We start from the raw sequence: 21,874 nt of genomic DNA on the forward strand, positions 1-21,874 counted from the left end.
CGAGACCAATCATCATAGATGAGAGCGAGCAAGAAGGCTCGAAGAACACATTTTTCAGAATACAACATAAAAACACACCAAAGTATGGTGAAATTATCAATTACACACCTAAACTATGCAGTTGTACTTTTTTCTGTATAATTTACCTGATTCATGTATCAAAGCAGACATACAAGAAGGAAACACAAACAAGAGACCAAATTTTTGTTGGATGGCACATTAAGGTAACATTCGAACTCAAAATTAATGAACCAAAATTCCAGTACAATGTCTAATTAAATAGTAGTTGACAAAATAATAACTCGAATACAAGCTAAAAGTCCATTGAAGGCTTGAGGGTATTTTCGCGAAAAAAGAGAGGTAAATTAAGATCTTGGCTTCTCCTTCTTCTCCTTGAAGAGAGCTAGAAGAGAGACACCAGAAACCTTCACCACCTTGAACCGAACTCCGGGAATATCTCCCACAGCGTGACCCTTACGACCAAATCCAGCAATCAACACTTCATCCTGCAAAATCAAGAACTCAAAAAGTCAGTACGTACACCAGAAAAATGCAAAACGCTCTACACATGTAAAGAGCAAAAGACTCACATTTTCTTCGATGTAGTTCAAGCAACCATCGTTAGGGACAAAAGCGGCAATCTTTTTCCCATTCTTGATGAGTTGAACCCTAGCACATTTACGAATAGCAGAATTTGGCTGTTTTGCCTCAATACCTCTGCAAATACATAATAGCAACTTCACAGGTTAGATACAATTTTCGATGTTTTTAAGATACATAAGCAGAAAAATTAGAGTAAAGATGAACGTACATCTTCTCAAGCACAATGCCTTTAGCATGGGAAGATCCAGCAAATGGCTTCTTCCACTCGTTACCAAGATGGGACTTCTTGTAGGACTTGTCAGCCCACCTTTGTCTTCTGCGGTGGGACTTCAGCTTGCGTCCGGCTCCCATTCCACGTGTCTTCCTGTATTTTAACCATGTCAGGGGTTACTTAGTAGAAATACTCTATTAATGCGCTTCCCACCTAAGATGTTACTCATCATTTGGATGACAAATCATATGGAACTATACAAGAGTTGAAAAAATTCATAGACAATTATCACAAGCTTAGAACTCGAGAAGCACATCGAATCTCTATCAGTTAACTCATGGCTCTATAAGATATTCCTAATTTAGTTCGAGCACATGTGAGCTGTCCATTTTGGACGAGTAATCAAAGCAAAAGCCCATCTGGCCAACCTCAAGCTGGATGAGAAGGCAAACCAACCCTCCAAAGAAGGATACTATGACTAATTAGACCGTTAGTGACCAAACGACAATGTCAACAAAGGAAAAGAAGGTGAGATAGGGGATGGAAGCAGGGTAGTGCTAACTCTGCATCAGCAGCTATGTTGGCTCCTTCTGGAGAGCATCAGGTACAAGAAAATCAAAGGACTTTTGTTTAATACACTCCATTACAAGCTCGTGCACTGATCCATGTGTGTAAATCTATTATTTATTTCAAAATAACAGTGCTGGAACCATCTACAATTTGAGCACACCTCAACCATACCACCACAGGGTACGCCACTCCCAACAGCCACAATCCATCATACATATGTCCCAATTATTAATTAACTACACCTAAATCCCAGATAAGTTAGAACCAGTTATATGAATCCACCCGAACCCTATATATATATACATTTTGAATCCCTGAACACAAGACTAGAAGTTTGCTCCATGGTTTGGAAGTTCAAAATTCATCCAGAGATTCAAAGTTCAAATCTTAAGCACTACATTTTTGTTTGAAAATGAAAATCATGGATCCGCCACTGCCCCAACACCAAACCCCCCTTTCAAGTCCACTTCTTTACAGTCATTACAAATTACAACTTCCTACTTTCACATATCCGATAATCTCAATTCCTCAAACACTCAGCAAAATTGATCAAAATGGCTCCTTTAAGATAATTAACTATAAAAAGTTCCATTTTCGAATAAAACCCACACACCCAAATGAAAAAAAAGTTCTTAAACACATAGATTTCACTACTATAAACAATCACACTAGTACTTGACCAAACAATTATCAAGAACTAAGAAAATTAGTTTATAAAAACACAGAATTTAAAAATGTTCCACAAGAAAATAAGTTCAGTATAAAATTTCAAATGAAAAATAAAGCATACCCCATGATTGCTGATTGAAGATGACTACTCCGGTTTACAGGGGTTGAAGGAGAAGAGTCTGCCGCCTAATAAAAACCCTAATTCTAAGAATTTTGGGACTATATATGTATATACGAAGAGGGCTACATTTGGGCTGATAAAATTGTTTGGATCAAATATTTGGGCCCAATAGAGTTGATTTGAAAATAATTGGGTCATTGGCACAAATGTTCGTATTTTGAGGCGATCTTTAATTTTTGGAAAAAATTATTTAAATACACAATTTATTTTACTATATTCTCTAAAATTCTCTACAATTTGAAAAAAATACAATAATTCTCTACTTTACGTGATGTATTAGTCGGATACATCACTTTATGCGATGTATCGATCGGATACATCACTTTACTTTATGCGATGTATCAGTCGGATACATCACTTTACGCGATGTATCGGGACGTTGAATGATGTATCCGAAACCGATATTCGGTGTATTAGGACGTTGAAGGATGTATCCAAACTGGGACGCAATGTTATCAAGATGTTTTGGGATTCCACCAAATTTAAGTAATTTTTGTAATTTAAAAAAGAATAGGGATAAGATGTAATTAACTCTTAACACTATAAAATTTGTGTTAAATCTACATATTTTTTTTACCCTTTATAGCTTTAACTTTAAAAAAATTGCCAAAAATATTCCTAACAACGTAAAAACAAAACAAAAAATCACAAAGTATAAGTTCATTTAAACAAAGAGCTGAAGGTCAAAAGTAAATCCAAAGCATCCTAATTTTTTGAGTTTCATATTTGAACTATCAGTGTGTAAATTTTCTATCTGTTCACTAAATATTTATTAAAAACACACTTCAACTATCAACATTTAGAGATAGTTTAGGTAAAAAAACACACATCTCATAATTCAAGTATGAAACTCAAAAAATTGAAGTACTTTGGTTTTTTTATATTTATATTTTTTTCTCTTAAGAAATTTAATTTTGAGTCAAACTTAACCTCAAAAATTAACTCAAAAGGTGACTTATGAGAATTGTCCTATCTGAATTATCACTCATTGTTTATTAAAAAACACACTTCAACTATCAACATTTAGAGATAGTTCAAGTAAAAAACACACACACATTATCATTCAAGTATGAAACTCAAAAAAATTAGAGTACTTCAGTTTTTTTTATATGTATCTTTTTTCTCTTAAGAAATTGAATTTTAAGTTAAACTTAATCTCAAAAATTAACTCAAAAGGTGACTTGTGAGAATTACCCTATCTATCCTATAAAGGGTCGATGCGAGACTCTTAACACCCCTCCACACGCTTGTGGCTAGACATTATGGTGTATGAATAAATTAATATGGAAACCCAATATTAGAACTAAGAATTGAGATAAGTCTAACCTGATATTACGTTAAAAAATGAATATTGGGTCAAACTCAACCCAAGAGCTAGTTGATCAGCTAAGTCAGCACTCATCCATTAAATGACCAGTGAGACTCTTCACAGAGTAAAAATAAAGATAAAGACCAAAATGCCATCTTTGACATGAAAAATCTTAAGCAACAGAGCAAATTTTACCATTAATCATCTGTCATAGCTTTCATTACACTTGCAACAAATACTTGGAAAATACAACAGTCTGTATCTAAAAATACCAATTGCCATACAAACTGAAGATTTCCAAACAGCTATACAAAAATCCGCAAAAACGATTAATTCCATTAAGGCATCAGCTCAGCAAGTCCTGAGAAGGAAAATTAGTAGATTTATTAACAAATGATGAAAAATGTTTACATGATCAAGATTACTGCAGAAATGGAACAATGATCATGCGAAAGCAACCTGCACGATAGCGCATTATTTACTTCTGTCCCTTTTTCAATAAAAAACTGAGTTTCTTCAACATGTTGTTATTCTTCTTCTTTGGCGAGTCATCATCCAAGTCGTCCAAGAGTGGTGAACCAAGCTTTCCACCGATAGTGTGGTAGTCTAAAGAACCTGTTCTCTCGACATATTTCCCGTTATTTCCAGTTGAAAGTATAGATGCAGCTGCTTCAGCAGCCTTTCTCCATTGATCACATTGCACTTTTAACCTCCTTAGCTCGGTTTCAATCTCCGAGTTTGCAGCCTGTGCTGCATTCAACTCCTCAGTGACACGAGGTACCTTTCTGCTGCTTTTGTCTGCTTCCTCAGTCAAATCTCCCAGCTTTATCAGGGCCTCTCTTTCTGCAGTTTTTGCTTCTTCTACTAAGGCAAGTGCCTCGTCGTTAATTTTGGTACTCTCCGATTCCCTCTTACTGATTTCCAACTTCAACTGCTCATTCTCCTCCATAAGACTCAGCAACTCTGTCTCTTTGTCAAATAAATTTGCTCTCAGATCTCCCAAAACTGACTCTGATTTCTTCAGTTGAGCAGCTAATTCAAACTCTTTATCAGCTGACTGCATTTGCTCAACATGCAGACTTAGTCCCTTATTCACATCCGAAATATCAACAAGTTGAGCTTCTATGTTCATCAGTTTTTCTTTCAACTCTTCCACTTTGGATTTTGCTTCATTTAGTATTGCCTCCCATTCAGCCTCCCTCTGAAGTGATTCGGATTTTGTGCGCTCCACTAGCTCGTAAGCACTTCGTGTCTGCAAGGTGTTCTGGATGTATTCTTCCTGATACTTTCTCTCGGAATCCTCCAAAGCAGCTCTTAATTGACTTGCCTCAACTTGGATGGTACTCAGCTCAATGTTTAATTTATCAGCTTCTACATTTAAGCTGTTTCCTTCTGCGGCTACAGAACTTTCTGAAGAGTCTACCAGACCAGACTGGAGTTTGCTGACAAGTTCCTCCAATGAAGCTACTCGATCCTTTGATTTTTCCAACTCCAAAGACAAGGTCCTGCAAGCCTCCATTGCTTTCAGACCTTCAGAACGTAGAGTATCCTCGGTCATCTTGGCCACTTCCAGCTGCATCTGAGCTTTGCTCACTTCTTCAAATGAACAAGCCTCAGATTCCTTGCTATCGTTAAGCTGGTTTCTCAGTTTATCAACCAATGTAAGGGTCTTTGTAAGTTCAATCCTTAAGCTTTGTATCTCAACATAAGCTGACTCAGCGTGATGAGCTTGAGCGGCTTCACAATCAGCCACCTGGTCCAGCTGAAGTTTAAGTTTCTGTATTTCATTCATGGCAGAGGACAAAGCAGCAGAGTCCAACTCATGCTGCTTCTGGATAGCCTCAAGCTCAGATTGCCATGCTCGGTCTCGATCCTGTGATATCTTGCGCAACTCCAGCAGTCGAGCTTCTTCTGAATCTGAGAGATCAAGCAGCTGCTTCTTAGAGTCCTCGAGCTTTTCTGACATGACCGCAAGCTGCTTTTTAGCTTCATCAGCATCCTGTTGAGCCCTTTTCTTCAATGATTCAGAAGAACTCAGCTGGTCCTTCGCATTCTTTAGCTCATCTTGGAGTTGAGCAAGCTGCGTTTCCAAGTCAGATGCTTTGACAGGACGCTTCTTCTAGGTTGTCAAATAAGAACAATGAGCATTAGAATAATATTATAAGTACCTTTAACTACGAAAAGAACGAATAATTAGAAACAGAAAGAAGTGGCTAGCACATCTGAACACATAACATAACTCAAGCACCTCTATCACTGGACTCCGTGGTGACCGGCGACAAACAACTTTCGGACTCCTATCTTTAGGTGTTCTGTTGGCTGGATTTGGAGATGAAACAGAATCACCATCTGACCCTGGAGTCCTGAGCTTTCGAGCTGTCTTTAGTGTAGCAGCAGATGTCCTTTGAGGCACTTCCACAGAAACAGTCCTTCAGCAAAATGGGAGAAAGAGAACAAGTTAGTTAAAGAGACAGTACAGACTCGCCGATAAGTACAATTTGTTTTATTTTTAATAATGTAAGTCAAGTTTCCTTTTTATCGCACAACACACCAAATATTTTGGCGAAAACTTCACCAATGGCTTCATTTAGAACACATCAGAGTCTTAAAGCCATTTCATTAGTAGCACTAATATGTTGCAGAAATTTAAATATGACATTTCTTAAGCTGATCTAATGCTTTAACCTCCTTCTTGCAAGGCCACATCACATAATTTTTTTTCCCAAACAGAAAAAAATGGATCTGCCAATCTTCAACCTCGATACCATGTAAATTTCATGATAATAGTATAGTTACGAGCATTTCGAGAATAATTTCTTCAAAAGTTCAACAGTATTAACTCTTGCTTAAAAGACCACTGAGTTCTAGACGAACAATTTCCTCCGACTTAGTGAATGAATGCACTAAAAACAAGAAGGTGATAATTAAATAATGAAAAAGGGTAGTTGATAACTTATTAGTTGAAACACTCTTGAACTGACAAATTTATCTACGTTTACGGATGACAAACAAATCAATGTTCTGGTCTCATGAAGACGGGATGACAAACAAAACAAATGCAAAATACCTTCCTTTTGGTGTCTGCATATCAATTTCCTCTCAGCAGCAAAATGTAGAAATGAGAAACTAAATGAGCTTTGTACTAAAGTCCACCTGACCCACAACACATGAAATAGTTCAGAGGATTCCGTGGCTGAGAACGAATTCTAATATATGTACATATGCAAAAGACAAATAAAGATTCATGAAGTATATGTAAACGTTAATCAAACACTCAAAAGCGGAAATCAAACTAAACAAACAACACTGTCCCTTCAAAGAAACTCCAGATAAACTACCTCCACTCCACCAACCAAACCTTACAATGGAAAAATAAAGAAACCAAAAAAAGGAAAGGAGAAAATGAGAGAACAAAGAAAAAGGAAAAGAAAAGTTGCAAACAAATATCATTACTTAAGCCATATATCCACTTTTTCCTTTTCCTTTATCTTTACTCATGCTCTTACATGCTTTAATTAAACTGAGGGTCTGTCGAAAACAGTCTCTCACTATCTCTACGAGGTAGGTGTAAGGTCTGCGTACACTCTACCCTCCCCAGACCCCACTTGTGGGATTAGACTGGGTATGTGGTGCATAAGAAAATGACATTTGAAATCATATTGCAACAAATATCTCAAAAGTGGACAGGAAACATAGTAATCACCAAAAGACTTTTTCAGACATAATAAGATGAAATGATTCCTAAACTTAGGTATCTTTATTATTTTATATTACTTTCAAAAAACATATGAACTAAAACCTACTTCAATGGAGATATCTACAGCAACCAACAGGTTGCCAAAACTTAAGAATAAACCCCAAAAACAGAAGCAAGGAGACAATAAAGAAAAAAGAACATTTCTTTTTTAACTAAACAACATTCGCACAAGGAGAAAATGTACGTCTACTTGTTGTCATGCAGTCCATGGTGGGACTGCTCCACCCTTAACCAAAGTTCTCAAGTTCAATATCTAAGTATGGAGAAAATCGTGTTGGAAGTGCCACCGCACACTAGGTGGGAAACCAAAAAAAAAAGAAGACAATTCCAACCCTTGAAGATGTTGCAAAGAGACAACAGCAAAATAGGACCATTTAGCCCAACAGCAAAGCAGACAGTCATGTTTCAAGAAGAAGAAAGTTAGTTAGGCTTTGGGTACTTAAACCAATTTTTCATTAACTAAACTTCAATCATAATGGTAATGTCTCTTTATTTCCATATTTGGGAAAAATTATACAGATCTAAAGAAACTAAAAACACATCATTTTCCTCTCTAAACAGGCAAAGAAAAAAAACAGAAGAAGAAAAATTAAAGCACTTTCATCAGAACACAGTCAATAGACAAAGCCTTTGAAGCCAAAAACTCATCCCATATTGTAAAACCAAACAAATATCTCCTCAAAGACTGAAACTTAATCAAAACAGAAACCAACCCACATGAGAAAATCAACAAATTAAGCAAATACAGATACACTAAACCCATGAAAACATGATAAAGATTCAAACTTTAACAAAAAGAACAACAATGACACATTAATAAATGAACAATCTGACATTACCAGAAAGATGAACTCAAGTTTTCTTGTGGAAACTTAGTGTACGCAGACCTTATCACTACCTCGTCTCACTCGGCTTAAGATTTGTCAGAACACAAACCAACAGCTAATATTTCCCAAAAACTCATCCCACATTGTAAAACCAAACTAATATTTCCTCAAAGACATAAACTTTATCAAAAAAAGAAACTACCCCACATGAGAAATCAATGCTCTAAGAAAATACAACAACACTAACACCATGAAAACATGAAAAAGATTCAAACTTTATAGAAAGAACAGCTGAAGTACCTCACAGTTTTTTATAATTTACCAGAAAGATCTCAGACTAGTGAAACTCAAGATTTCTAATGAAAACCAAAAACAAGTCATTCATACATTTTTCAATAAAGAAAAAGGAAAAACTCACTCAAGCTCCAAGAAAAGAAGTATATCCTTAAAAGAGGAGAAAGAAAGTGAGGTGAAGAGCTCAAGATTTTTGCTTACAATAACCCCTGAGAAGGAGAGTAATAGTGTACACAGTTTCCCAAGAAACACACACACTATTTCTCTTTAATTTTTCTCACTCTCTTGTTTCACTCCTCTATAATTTTTTGTTTTTGGTAAAAAAAATAATATATATATATATATATCGTCTCCATTTAAGTATCTTGCTTTCTATTTTGATTGATTTCAAAAAAAGTGTCTCTTTATATGTCTAATAAGTTTTGAATTTTAACATTCTACTATCCCTCCGTTTATTTTTACTTGTTACTTTTAGATATAGAGTATACCTCTCCATCTCAATTTCTATTGATCATTTTTATAGTTGGTCCCAAAAAAATAATGACATATATGTATATTTAATAACAATTTAAATGTTCATTCTATCTTTAATGAAGCGATTTATAGTCACACCAAAATATATTACTTATTTTAGACTATAAATTTCAAATATTTTTTCTTCTTCTTAAAACTCTGTGTCAAGTCAAACTGCATTACATAAATTGAGATGGAAATTAACGATTTTTAAGATCTAAGACTAAATATCGATTAATATAGATAGCTATGACTTGTGAGGAGTAATATATTTATATTAATCATTATTTTTAAAAAATGTATAAAATTCAAAATAGATAAGTAAAAGTAAACGGAAAGACAAAATTAATCAATTAAATGTGTATACTCGAGAAACACGCACTTGGTCCCGCTCCTCTGTCTGAAATTTCCAACATGTCTTTTTACCAAAAATCCAAAACACATGGAGTTATTAGATTAGATTCCTTCTTGTTTTCTTGTCAATTTATTTAATTTTTTGACAGTGTAACTCTACTTTCAAATTTATCTAACTTGTTTTTTTGTACTTTGTTGGTCAAGAAAATTAAATTTGGTCTATTTAAAATTGACAGTGAGAAATGTATGTATACTTGCACAACCATTGTAGTGAAAGTGAACTCTTTTTTATTTTAGTGAATTTTATTTAAATATTCGAATTATGATTCATTTCAATTGATTATATTATAACACATTTAAGTTAGATATTTACGATTTAAATTTTAAAATATTTTATGATAGTTGTTTTTCTTCTTTATTTTAGGTAAGTTGAAAAAAATGTTACGAAGAATAGTTTTATTTTCTCTCGCGACCTTCAACGTCAAGGAGAGTTGAAGGAATCGATTTTTTTAATAGCCTTTTATGAGGTGGGTAATATTTTTTATAGTTGTTATAAAAGTTTCCAAAGAGAAAGAGGTCTTTGCCGCTTGACTGCGTGAATCAGGTTTCAGGTCTTGCTTTGGTGTTTCCATTGTTGACGTCCCATCTAGTGACTAGTTAAGGGTGAAAAGGATTTATGAATGAATAGTAGTGCTTAATTGGAATAAAACATAGTTTAAATGTTTAACATAAATTCACTTAAAAATTTAAGAAGGTATCGATATAGTCAACATTTTTTTTTATGTTCGTAAGAACTAATCTCAACATAACTAATACCATTGTATATAACTAATCACAACATAACATATCCTAACATAATTTGTCTTCAAACCAACCGACGTTTAAGTACAACTTTTTAAGGGTGTGTTATGTACGGAGGATAGTGTTTGGTAATTGATAAAAAAAATTGAAAAACATATTTTGTAGGAAAATAAGTTCTTTATAAAATGTGGAAATGGACTTTCCTAGTATGATTGAAAAAATAAATTCTAAATTGTATTTCATATTGGTTGTGTGCTCTTCGTCCTCCAACATATTGCATCTTCATCTTCATCGTCACCCTCACCCCATAGCTGGCTCCTTTCCCATCATCCCACACTTCTATTCTCACACCACCTCTCATAGTATTTGACAATTTTTCAAAAAAATAAAAATAAAATAAAATAAAGGCTAAATTATTAAATTCGATCAAATCTATACTTTAGCTTCGCCCCGATCCAAAAGTCCAAACAAACTAAATTAATATAAAAATAATTGTCAAAACAACATTAAAATGAAACATTTGCATGTGTTCAACGACAAACAGTGTTTGTAAAAGACCCTTCGGGGTGGCCCAGTGGTTTGAACTTGGGACTTCCATATTGGAGGTCTCAAGTTCGAAACCCTTTGCCAGCGAAAGCAAGGGGTTTGCCTTCTGGGTTGAGCTCGTCACACCGGGCTTGCCTAGTGCGGGTTACTTCTCCTATGTGGTTTGCGAGCTATTGCATAGGAGCAGAGATTTTACCCTGTGCGCACCCAAAAGCTAGCGGCTGCGGATTTCTATTGCATAGAAGTGGAGGTTTTACCCTGTGCGCATCCAAAGGATAGCAGCAGCGGATTTTCCATGTCATAAAAAAATAAAAAATCAGTGTTTGTAAAAGTGTCTTATCAACTCAACATGAGGAGCAACTTCTCTTGGTCGTCCCTTATGTTTCATCAATCGAGGGCCAAAGTGGTGCATATCTCTCGGGCAAAGGATTTTATAGTTTTTTTTTTTTTAAGTATTTGATTGTTAAGAAGTATCTGGTCATATATATTTCGAGTTTATATTGTGAAAGAATGTTTCTTAATCACTTCGACTTTAAATAGAGATAATATTTGATGTCTTGATTTTTTTTCTTTCTAATATATATTATAATTAAAAATTTAATTATATACACTAACAACACCAATTAATACGAAATTAAAAATATAATTTTAACCTCCCACCAATTCAATAATTAAACAGGACTAGTAGACAGTAGTTGTACAATCATATTACAATTATTGAAAAACTTTTTTAAAAAATACATAGTTATGACTAATTAACTACCCTCTTTTTAAGAAATGGATTATAAGGTACGTTAGACAATTAATTTCAAGAAATAATTAAGCAATAAAAAGGAATATATTAACAATTGTTCCTTTTATTGTTTATAACACTGTAAACGGCTCGAAAAATTCTATAAAGTCAGATTCAAGTAATCAAATTTCTCAAATTTGAGCAATGAAAACAAATTTGTAGGCTTCGAATTTAGTCGAAAAAATATCAAATAACATTAATTTGAAATATAAGATTCTTTAAGACCCTAAGTAAGAGTTAAAATTATATCAAATTTAAGTATATATAGTTCAAAAGTGTAATAAAATTATTATAGTATAAATAGTTAGTCATTTGCATCTAGGTTTGTGGGTAACTAACTAGTCATTATTTGAAATAATAATCAAAACTACATTATTATATTTTGACAACTAACTGACAATGAAGCAATAACTTAACAAGATATACATTAGGCACATGCATATATATTACTATAAGCATTAGATATCAGAGCCCGTGCTATGACAAATTCAATATATATGTTATATTCTGCTAAAAACATGTATTTTGATGGAAACTTTTGATCGCTTATTAATAATATGATTTTTAATAAAATAAAAAGGAAGAAAAGTTGTGATTTCATAAATAAACTAAAAAAATCACATCTTCACCAACTTACCTTTATTGAGATAATAATAATACAATTTCCAGATTAGATTAGGGAGTTTACACTTTACAGATATTAAATTGTCTGGTAAGATGGCCCATTTTAATTTCTATTTTTTTAATTTTTGAGTCGTTGGCACTTATGTCTTAGGTGAATACAAACCAATATATATCAATGCAAATAAATGTATACAAATTTAATTAAAAATAAGGAAGGGATAGAGGCAAATACGATGAACAACTAAAAAAACAAATAGGGATAAGACACAAGTAACCTCTATGATCGAAATCTCAGAGACACATCTTAACTAAACTAATATCTTACTACCCCGAACTCATTATTTTTAAAATTTTGTATACCTATTGGCTTATGTGGCACACTCCGTAACTCCACGTAGTTGATGCATGTGGGAGATGTTTGAATGCCACATAAGCTAGTGAACAAAATTGTGTCGAGGGCCATTTGGACGAATTGTACCAAATCGGACAACAAGTAATAGATCACCGTTTACCTCAACTAGATAGAACTGAGGTGAATGTTGTTGAAACAAGTTGTTATTATCGTTAAGATAAACTATCGACGATGTCAAATTTAGTACAATTGATATATCCAGATAGCCAAAAAGCCAAATGATTAACATTTGTGTTATATGTTAATATCTAAAAGTTATAATCAATTTTAATTTTTCAATAAAAATTTTCTGATAACCACTAGAAAATTACTATGATGTGTGTTACAAAGTTACAAATACTACTTTTAAAAACTAATTGTTTCTTTATCTAGTCATGACATTAAGCCGACAATAAATTTACTTTTTCAAATTTACAAGTTTTTAGCTAAATATTGACAACAAAATTTGATATTTGAGAACCTTCAAATAAATTACTTTAAACTTATTGTTTATCAATAAGATTTTTGAGAAAAAGATTCAAGGTATAGTATTGCAGCAAATGACTAACATTTTATTAACACGTATGAATCATTCTCAAAGTTATATAATTAAACTTTGATTCTTTTCATACTTGACCCATAATATCAGAGAAACATACAAATTTAAATCCCTTGTTCACCTCTTTTTATCTTGCCTAACTTTCACAAAAATAACTGTGAAACATTAATTAAATAGTCATCGCAACTTATAAACCTTCATCATTTACAAAAGTAAAATTATTTTGGAATTTGTATATGTTGTATCCGGTAAATTACTGATCATACAGTGACCATCCACAAGGTTTAATGTTTTTTTGAGATTTATGACTGAATCTTCTTTCTCTTCTTATATAAGATTCATATAAAATAAAACTAGGGTGGAATTAAAGTTGAAACATTTGTTAATTTGGTGTGTTTGGTACTAATGATTTTTTTTCTTTCTTAATCATCATATCTCATAACATACATAATACCTTAAAAGTATGAACTCCAAAATTTTAAATGTTAAATTACTAATTTATCCTAGCGACACTTGCTCTTTTGCAAGCGTTGCGGCCTCCACCGCATGGCTTTCCATTCTATAGAACACTCAAACACATATGTATTTAATTAACAACGGTTTTTGTTGCCCTACAATAGAGCGCTGCCATATGGTCCAACACTCATAGGTCAACACATTGACGACAACCTCAATCAACAGTTGAGACATATCTATTTACTTTTTTTATTAAAGGTTGATGTTAATGCACAATACCAACAAGCCTCCATCCTCAACATAGAATAAACATGTATCTCATTATAATTTGCATTAAAAAACTTTCAGGTTCTCGAAACAAATCAACAAGTTTATCGTGCTTTTTTTGTTTAACCATTTTTGCATAGAGTTGCTCACCTGCCAGGAACAATTACATAAGGAAATATTGCTCCACGGTGAATTAATTATAAATTCCCAATTTTGTTATTGTAATTGATCAATAATGTACATTATACACAACCAATACATTCTTGAATATTAATGATCCTCAATTGTTAAAAATCTGGTACCACTTCCTTTAGGTTGTTTATGTTTATAAGATTTACTAGTCTCTAAGCATTTACGAAGCACGTGTATCCCATATTCATGTTATATAATTTTGTAAAAAGAAAATTACATCATACAATGAAACATAGTGCAGATATGCATTTATAATTTACTAAATGTGCAATGAAAATTAGATACGAGTACTCTTCTTTCTTAATTATCACAATTATAGTAAAAATAAAAATAATTTTTTTTAACAATCTTATAACAGGAAGAAGAAGAAATAAAGCAATTAGATAACGTACCATATACATCCCACAAGTGACCAAAGATATATAAACACTTAAATGGTAGCAATTGACATAAATTAGCTTTTCTAATTGAAAAAAAATTTGATTTACTTGGACGACTTGTACCAAATCGGACAACAAGTAATAGATTATTGTTTACCTCAACTAGACAGAACTGAGGAGCATGTTGTTGAAATTATTATCGCTAAAATAAATTATACGCAACTCTACGCCGTGGTATAGGACCACCTTGAACATCAACGGTACATATTTTAGAGCTCAAGTAACAAGGTAAAATTGGCTCTCGTAATAAATCATATTGGAGACTCCACATGCTCTATCAACGATGTCAAATTCAGTCCAATTGATATATCCATCCACACGTAGCCAAAAAGCCAAATGATTAACATTTGTGTTATATGGTAATATCTCAAGTTATAATCAATTTTAATTTTTCAATAAAAGTTTTCTGATAAACCCTAGAAAATTACTATGATGTGTGTTACAAAGTTACAAATACTATTTTAAAAAAATAATTGTTTCTTTATCTAGTAATGATATTAAGCTGACAATAATTTTCTTTTTCAAATTTACAAGTTTTTAGTTAAATGACAACAAAATTTTGTCTGATATTTGAGAACTTTGAATTAAACTACTTTAAATTTATTATCTATCAATAAGATTTTTGAGGAGAAGAACCAAGGTATTGTATTACAGCTAGGGGTGTTTACGGTTTGGATAAAAATCGATTCAAACCGAAAAATCAAACCAAATTGATAAAATAAAACTGATTTTATTTGGGTTTGGTTTTAGATTTTGGAAAACTGGTAGTATTTGGTTTGATTATGATTTTATTCGAAAAAATCCGAAGAAATAACCGAACCAAACCGATGAATTATATACATATATTTTATTAATATACATACTTAATAAGTTGTTTTTATAAACAATTTTAAAGATCTAATATATGTTTTGATTAAAATTCTTTATACTTTACTTATTGAAAGCAAGAATACCCAAGGTGAAAACATTTATTTTATTGATTTCATGTATATGAGTGTCTATGACAATTCTTTGTGAGACTGAAAATGTTGTTGTCTCTTTCTTCTAGTCTAATATAGAGAATTTTAAAGCTTTATTGATAGTAAATTCAGTGATCGAAAGTTCGATAATTTAAGTCATTCTAACTATTTTTTGTTTTGAATGAATTGTTGTCACTTTTTTCACATTTTGAATGAATTGTTTCTTTTATTTTTGGATATGGTTAACAACCGAATAATCTCTTTCATATTACCTTTCACTACATCTAATTCACATACTTCACATTTAACAATTTCGACAGCCCTGCNTTTTATTCGAAAAAACCGAAGAAATAACCGAACCAAACCGATGAATTATATACATATATTTTATTAATATACATACTTAATAAGTTGTTTTTATAAACAATTTTAAAGATCTAATATATGTTTTCATTAAAATTCTTTATACTTTACTTATTGACAGCAAGAATACCCAAGGTGAAAACATTTATCTTATTGATTTCATGTATATGAGTGTCTATGACAATTCTTTGTGGGACTGAAAATGTTGTTGTCTCTTTCTTCTAGTCTAATATAGTGAATTTTAAAGCTTTATTGATAGTAAATTCAGTGATCGAAAGTTCGATAATTTAAGTCATTCTAACTATTTTTTGTTTTGAATGAATTGTTGTCACTTTTTTTCACATTTTGAATGAATTGTTTCTTTTATTTTTGGGTATGGTTAACAACCGAATAATCTCTTTCATATTACCTTTCACTACATCTAATTCACATACTTCACATTTAACAATTTCGACAGCCCTGCTAGCATTTGAACGCCTTCTACCAAATCGGACAACAAGTAAGAGTGCATCGTTTACGTCCACTAGATAGAACTGAGTTGAATGTTGTTGAAACAACTTCTTATCATCGTTAAGGTAAATTATGTTAGACTCAGGAGCACTATTATAGATAGGAAGAATGGTAAGAATTGCAACAAATTGAGGGCGTTTTATATTTAAGGGACAAAGCAGGACTTTCCAGTATTCACAAGGATTTGGAATAGAAAAAGGAATACGAGTGGCAGGCCGAATATGTTTTGGACTGGAATTTCAAATCGTAAACACGCATTAGTAGTTAAAACATGTATACATTTCTTATATTTTATAGTGTTATGAGCTAATTATATCTTATTTCTATATTTTTTCAAATTAAAAAATCCCTTAAATTTTAAGGATCTTGGATACATCACTGGATGTCTGGATACATAGCTCCTGATACATTCCCTTTTCCGTCTGTTAGGCTAAAATAAGAAAACTAACGTAAAATTAAATTACAATCTCATAAAACACACAATCACATTGGAGAGTATTTCATTTGTGAATCTGAAATCAGCAATTGCAGCTGAATTAGAAATTAATAATTTTGATACACACCTAATACAAATCTGATACATGAATTATGATGCATAACCATATGTATTGTGTCAGCTTTGTATAAGGTGTATTTAGTTATATATCTGATACATAACAATGAGTACTATATGTATCATGTACTAAAATATAATAAAAGTTGACATAGTTATGTATCAGATACATGACTATAAATAAGATTCATATTGATTTATGTTTGAAATAATTGGGTTATGTATCAACAATAATATTTGTATCAAATACACTGTACACAAATAAAGTTATAATGTATATGATAGTTAAAACATTAACATGATATATAAGTAAACACACGCATATTAGAAATATGAGCCTAGGGTAGAGAAGGCCACCCGTACAGTAAAACCATCGATTCTCTCCCACTTTTTTGATCAATTTTCATGAAAATCATCATTATCGGAAACAAAAACATGAGGGACTAGATCTTCCGTTTGTGGAACTAATTAAGTAAAATCAATACTAAACGATGGACCAAATCCATATGTATAAGAAAATTTAAAATAAACGACAGAAAATTGATTTATTTTTTTCGAAAATCTAATCTACAAAAAGCAAAAAGAATGATGAGGAGTCTACAAAAGTTGTTGCATTAAAGACCAAAAAATTGAATGTACTTATAAAAATCATGTGTTTGTTTAAAATTTCAGTTGGTATGGTAGTGAAATTGAATGTACTAGTGAAAATCATTGGTCTTGACTCGAGCTATGTATATAAAGAAAAGTAAAACTCATCCTCTTCCATCAAATTTACAACTCCCAAAAAATTAACATAAATATTTTACAACAACTTAAGAGGATTAAATTATATTTTTCAAGGTAGTATATTTTAATTAAATTAATAATAAAAATTAAAAGTATAATATTTTTATGAACATCATAAAATACACGTTTGATAAAAAGATTAATATTATAAATATAATGTCATATATTATGAAAATATTTGACAAAAAGATAATCTATCAAATCTAACTAAAAATTAAATGACTTGCAATATGAAATATCAAGTCAACACTAACAAAACAAATGAAACTGAAAATATAACATAAGATCTAAGTTCAACTATAAAAACTTTAATATAATACTCTTATGTCAAATTTCAACACAATGTACATAAATTGATTTAAAAGAACAGGAAAACGTAAACCTATAACCTTATTCAATAATGAATTCTACTTTAATTTAAAAATTAGAATACTAACACAATTATGCTAATGAAAAAAATAAATACATAATAAATAAATAAAATAGATAATACAAATATTCACATGAAATCACAAGAAGGAAAGGCTGAGAATGAGAGAGAAATGAAATATTAATAATATAAAATAAAAAATATAAAATTTTAGAATAATAAAAAAAATAGAATTTAAGATAAAAGAAATAAAAATAAATTAAAACAAAAAATAAGAATAAGAAAAAAAATATTCAACTTGTAATTACACCATGTAATTACCAGCAATTCACAATCCCTCTCTATGAATTTAAGAGTGTAATTACCTCATACAAATTACACTTAATTACCCGTTGACGAAGTAATTACATAGCCGACCAAACGTGTCATTACACTCAATAACGCCAAATTCAATTATTGGACTAGCTTTCTAAACAAGTCGTAAAAGATATCAAATCAAACAAGCGTAACAAGTATCCAACTTTTAGTTGAGTCGAATATTTTCCTTTTTTATATATTTAAAGATAAATGTTAATTTTTTTAAATACAAAAATCAACTCCTCATTTATATTTTATAAAAACATCCACATTTATATCTGCTAACTATTTATTCATATGTAACTAAAATTTATAATTTATATTTCATATAACTATTATTCTCATGAACATCAAATTTATTATTAATATAATACCATAAAATAATAATAGTCAAGCATGAACATCAGATGTAACACATGTGGCAATTTGAGGCGGTTGGACATACACATACAGCTAGGAAGCCCAGTTCCTTTTGGTTTTGAGTTCTTAATTTGTTTTGGACTGTGGGAGTGCTTCACCCTTAATCAGAGGTCTCGGGTTCGAGCTTTATGGAGAAAATTTTGTTGGGAGCGCCATCCCCGAATGGGCCCTGCAGAGCGCGATCCGAATTTAGTCGGAGCTTCAATGTGGACTTCGAACACCAGGTGGGAAACCAAAAAAAATAAATTGTTTTGGACTCAATTATTTCATTTAAGGTTTTCTATATCTATAAATATCCCATAAGAATAATTATTGGGGAACTTTTCTATCATTGTAAGAAAAAATCGTCAATACTTTTTAGGGTTCTTTTTTTTTCTTCTTTTCTTAGACATTAGTAGCTAAAAACCCTTGATATGGGGCTGCGGATACGAATGATTGTCGAACATTTATTTTGTTTGGATGAATATTGATTATCATATAAATTATTCTTATATTCTTGTTATAGTATGAACACTTGTTCAGATTCATGTTTAGGATTGACACCCAGACGAACACCGTACTTGGTTACGAAACATGATGAAATATAAATGCTCGCCAATTGAGTCTTTCTATCCCCACTCAACGATGTAGTTAGACAGTCAACTAGGGTAGGCAGTTAGAGGTCGAGAGATCATGATCATAATATCAACTCTGTAAACCAATAATTTGATAACCGTATGATATCCATGAAAAAGATGTGATACATGAATTCTTAGTATGCTGCAACCCTGGAACTGTCCAAACATTGTAAGTTAATTTTATTAGTTAATTATTCTTGCGTTCTTTTGTCTCAAATAAAAGTCAAAATTCTTTTGACACTCTTGAATACATAATTAAACTAGTATAATTTAGTAAAATAGTTAATTGACAAGTCTTTTGGGTTCGATAATTCGGCTCTTTTAGAGCCACTATATTATTTGCGCACAAGTATAACGTATACTTGCGTATGCCATTGGGAGCAACACTTGGCAGGTAGTGTTAGTCTTATTATTGATGTTGTCTTTGTTGTTCCTGTATTTGTTTCCCTGTTCAATTTGTGATTCCAAATCAACGGAGGAAAGCTTCTTTGATTTGACAAGTTCTATGTTGTTGTACTATATGTTATTGTCACGCTAGAGCCTACACCCTGGACGTGGCTGGCACTCGAAGACCATTGCTGGCCCCAAGCGAATCCTTGGCCTGGCTTACTGACTCAGTGAAAGCCTCTAAACATTTTACTATAATCAAATAAACTTGCTCAAATAACTTTAGTGAAATAACTCAGAATGTTTAATGGTCAACATTTAACTTGGCCAAAATGGCAACTCAAGTCTTAGCATATGAAAAAAATGAGAAGACTAAAGAACTAATAATTGACTGTCTATGAAGCCCCTAAAACAACTGAGATGGATGTTGGGACAAACCCCACAACATCCTAATGAACTAAACTAGAAAGCAAATAAAAGAGTCCTCCGAATGCAAGGAGGCTCACCACAGACTCTTAGTGCTTAAGCTGGATCAACGAGGCACTGAATGCTGATCTTGGTTACCTGCGTCTGCATCATAAGAAGATGCAGGATAACTGGCATCAATACATTGAATGTATGAGTAAGCGAGTTGTAATGCTAAAACAAGATATAGGCTTGAAAGAAATTTGAAGAAAACACTTACCTTGGATCTTCTCAACTCATTAATAAACTTAACTCAGTATAAATCAATGAAACACATGCATTATATGAAAAGCTTTATAAAACAGTAAAAGCAACTTAGTTCATTAAAGAAAATGCAATAACAAACTCAACTTTACTCATATACAAAGTAATATAGTTTAGGTGGGAGTTTCTCTAACCGACAACCACCACTATGAGCCTAAGTGGTGATACAACGTCTTTTGACACGCTGCCAGAAAGATCCTATACTTTGCCATCATATAGAACCTACTTAACTTAGTGGATCCACTAACTTAACTTACGCGATCATCTAAAAAGTATGACCCATTAGTATCCATGATGGCTACATGGTTTATGGAGACTTGAGTTAATATGATCTCGCATCCCCATATCGGTGCTCAATACTACTCCCAAAAATATACTTAGCTCATATGTTTAAAAACATAACTCTTTCTTTAGTTTGAGATAATTACTCAAAGCTTAGCCCAAAGGCTCTTTTGGAATCGATGTTTCCTTTTGTTGCTCAAATGTGAAAACATTTATAAACTTCTTTGGGAATACTTAGTTCCCTAATAGCCTTTTATTTTGAGAAATGAACTCAACTCTTTACTCTTTGCTTAACTTGAAAACTTGAGTCTTAAAATGAATTTAAAACATTGTTAAAGACTCTTGAAAACATAGGAAACTTTGCTTTGACTTGCTTCGTAACTTCTAGACTTGACTCTTGACTTCTTTGACTTTGATCTTAACTTTCCTTGAATTGGATTATTGATTCAAGGTTCATGATCTCATGTTTATGGATGATTTCATGATGTTTAGATGTATCTTAGAGTGTTAGAATCAACTAGGAAACATAGGTACATCACTTAGAAACTAGTACGAAAAGATGGGGGAAAAATGGGGTGAACTGGCGTCCTTAGCGCTTTGAGAGGCGTGGGGTGCCAGACCCCAAACTTCAGAGGACAAGTTGGGGAGTACTGGCTGGCGCGGAGCCCCAAGGGGTAAACTTCAGAGACTCTTTTGGGGCACGCTGGCTGGCACAACGCCCCACCCTTTTCCCTAGAAATTTTCCAACTTTCCTCCTTCGTTTTTCATCTCTAGACCCTCTAAACTTCCATAGTTCTTTCCCCAAACACTTAGGATCATTAGTACCCTCAATACCCAATAGATTTAACTCGAAAAACAACCCGGAAACACGAATGAAATCAACACTAGGCATTCAACAATCAACCAACAAGAATTCAACAATGTTCTTCAAGTACTTCACTTTCTTAACATTCAAACAACTCCAATTTTTGTTGAATTGAAACAAGTTTGGCGTGTGGGTGAACTAACCCAACACTATGTGATCTCACATACCTTGTAGGGAACACCCCCGACGAATTCCACTCGCAAAGCTTGAACGTTCTTGGCGATTTCTTGATTTCTCTCCTCTTTTCTCTTCTTTCTTCTCCTCTCCAAGCCCTAGCGTAAATTCTAATTTTCTAAACTAAATAAAGTCTTGTTTTACC

The 21,874-nt window shown here is 32.4% G+C and overlaps 2 protein-coding genes across 5 annotated transcripts; both read right to left on the reverse strand.

Annotated features, from left to right (window-relative positions):
- Positions 1–219: 219 nt before the first annotated feature.
- LOC125871755 (40S ribosomal protein S23) lies at positions 220–2,284 on the reverse strand. The gene is made up of 4 exons (XM_049552417.1): positions 2,175–2,284; positions 812–967; positions 591–717; positions 220–506 (listed from the first exon to the last, which is right to left on the reverse strand). Exons 1-4 carry the CDS (start codon positions 2,177–2,179, stop codon positions 366–368), a joined length of 429 nt encoding a protein of 142 aa, XP_049408374.1. The 5' UTR covers positions 2,180–2,284; the 3' UTR covers positions 220–365.
- Positions 2,285–3,724: 1,440 nt separating this feature from the next.
- On the reverse strand, positions 3,725–8,712 carry LOC125871451 (interactor of constitutive active ROPs 2, chloroplastic-like). Of its 4 annotated transcripts, none has more exons than XM_049552038.1 (5): positions 8,546–8,712; positions 6,611–6,696; positions 5,792–5,972; positions 4,003–5,662; positions 3,725–3,904 (listed from the first exon to the last, which is right to left on the reverse strand). In XM_049552038.1, the coding sequence occupies exons 2-4, from the start codon at positions 6,628–6,630 to the stop codon at positions 4,022–4,024; spliced, it is 1,842 nt and encodes a 613-aa protein (XP_049407995.1). In that variant the 5' UTR covers positions 6,631–6,696; positions 8,546–8,712; the 3' UTR covers positions 3,725–3,904; positions 4,003–4,021. The 4 variants fall into 4 exon arrangements, with proteins under 4 accessions (XP_049407995.1, XP_049407996.1, XP_049407997.1 ...); XM_049552039.1 differs by having other exon boundaries at positions 8,428–8,712; XM_049552040.1 differs by lacking the exon at positions 8,546–8,712 and adding an exon at positions 6,882–6,900.
- Between the last annotated feature and the right edge of the window lie 13,162 nt (positions 8,713–21,874).

This window comes from Solanum stenotomum, chromosome 7, assembly GCF_019186545.1.
Source record: "Solanum stenotomum isolate F172 chromosome 7, ASM1918654v1, whole genome shotgun sequence".
NCBI lineage: Eukaryota > Viridiplantae > Streptophyta > Magnoliopsida > Solanales > Solanaceae > Solanum > Solanum stenotomum.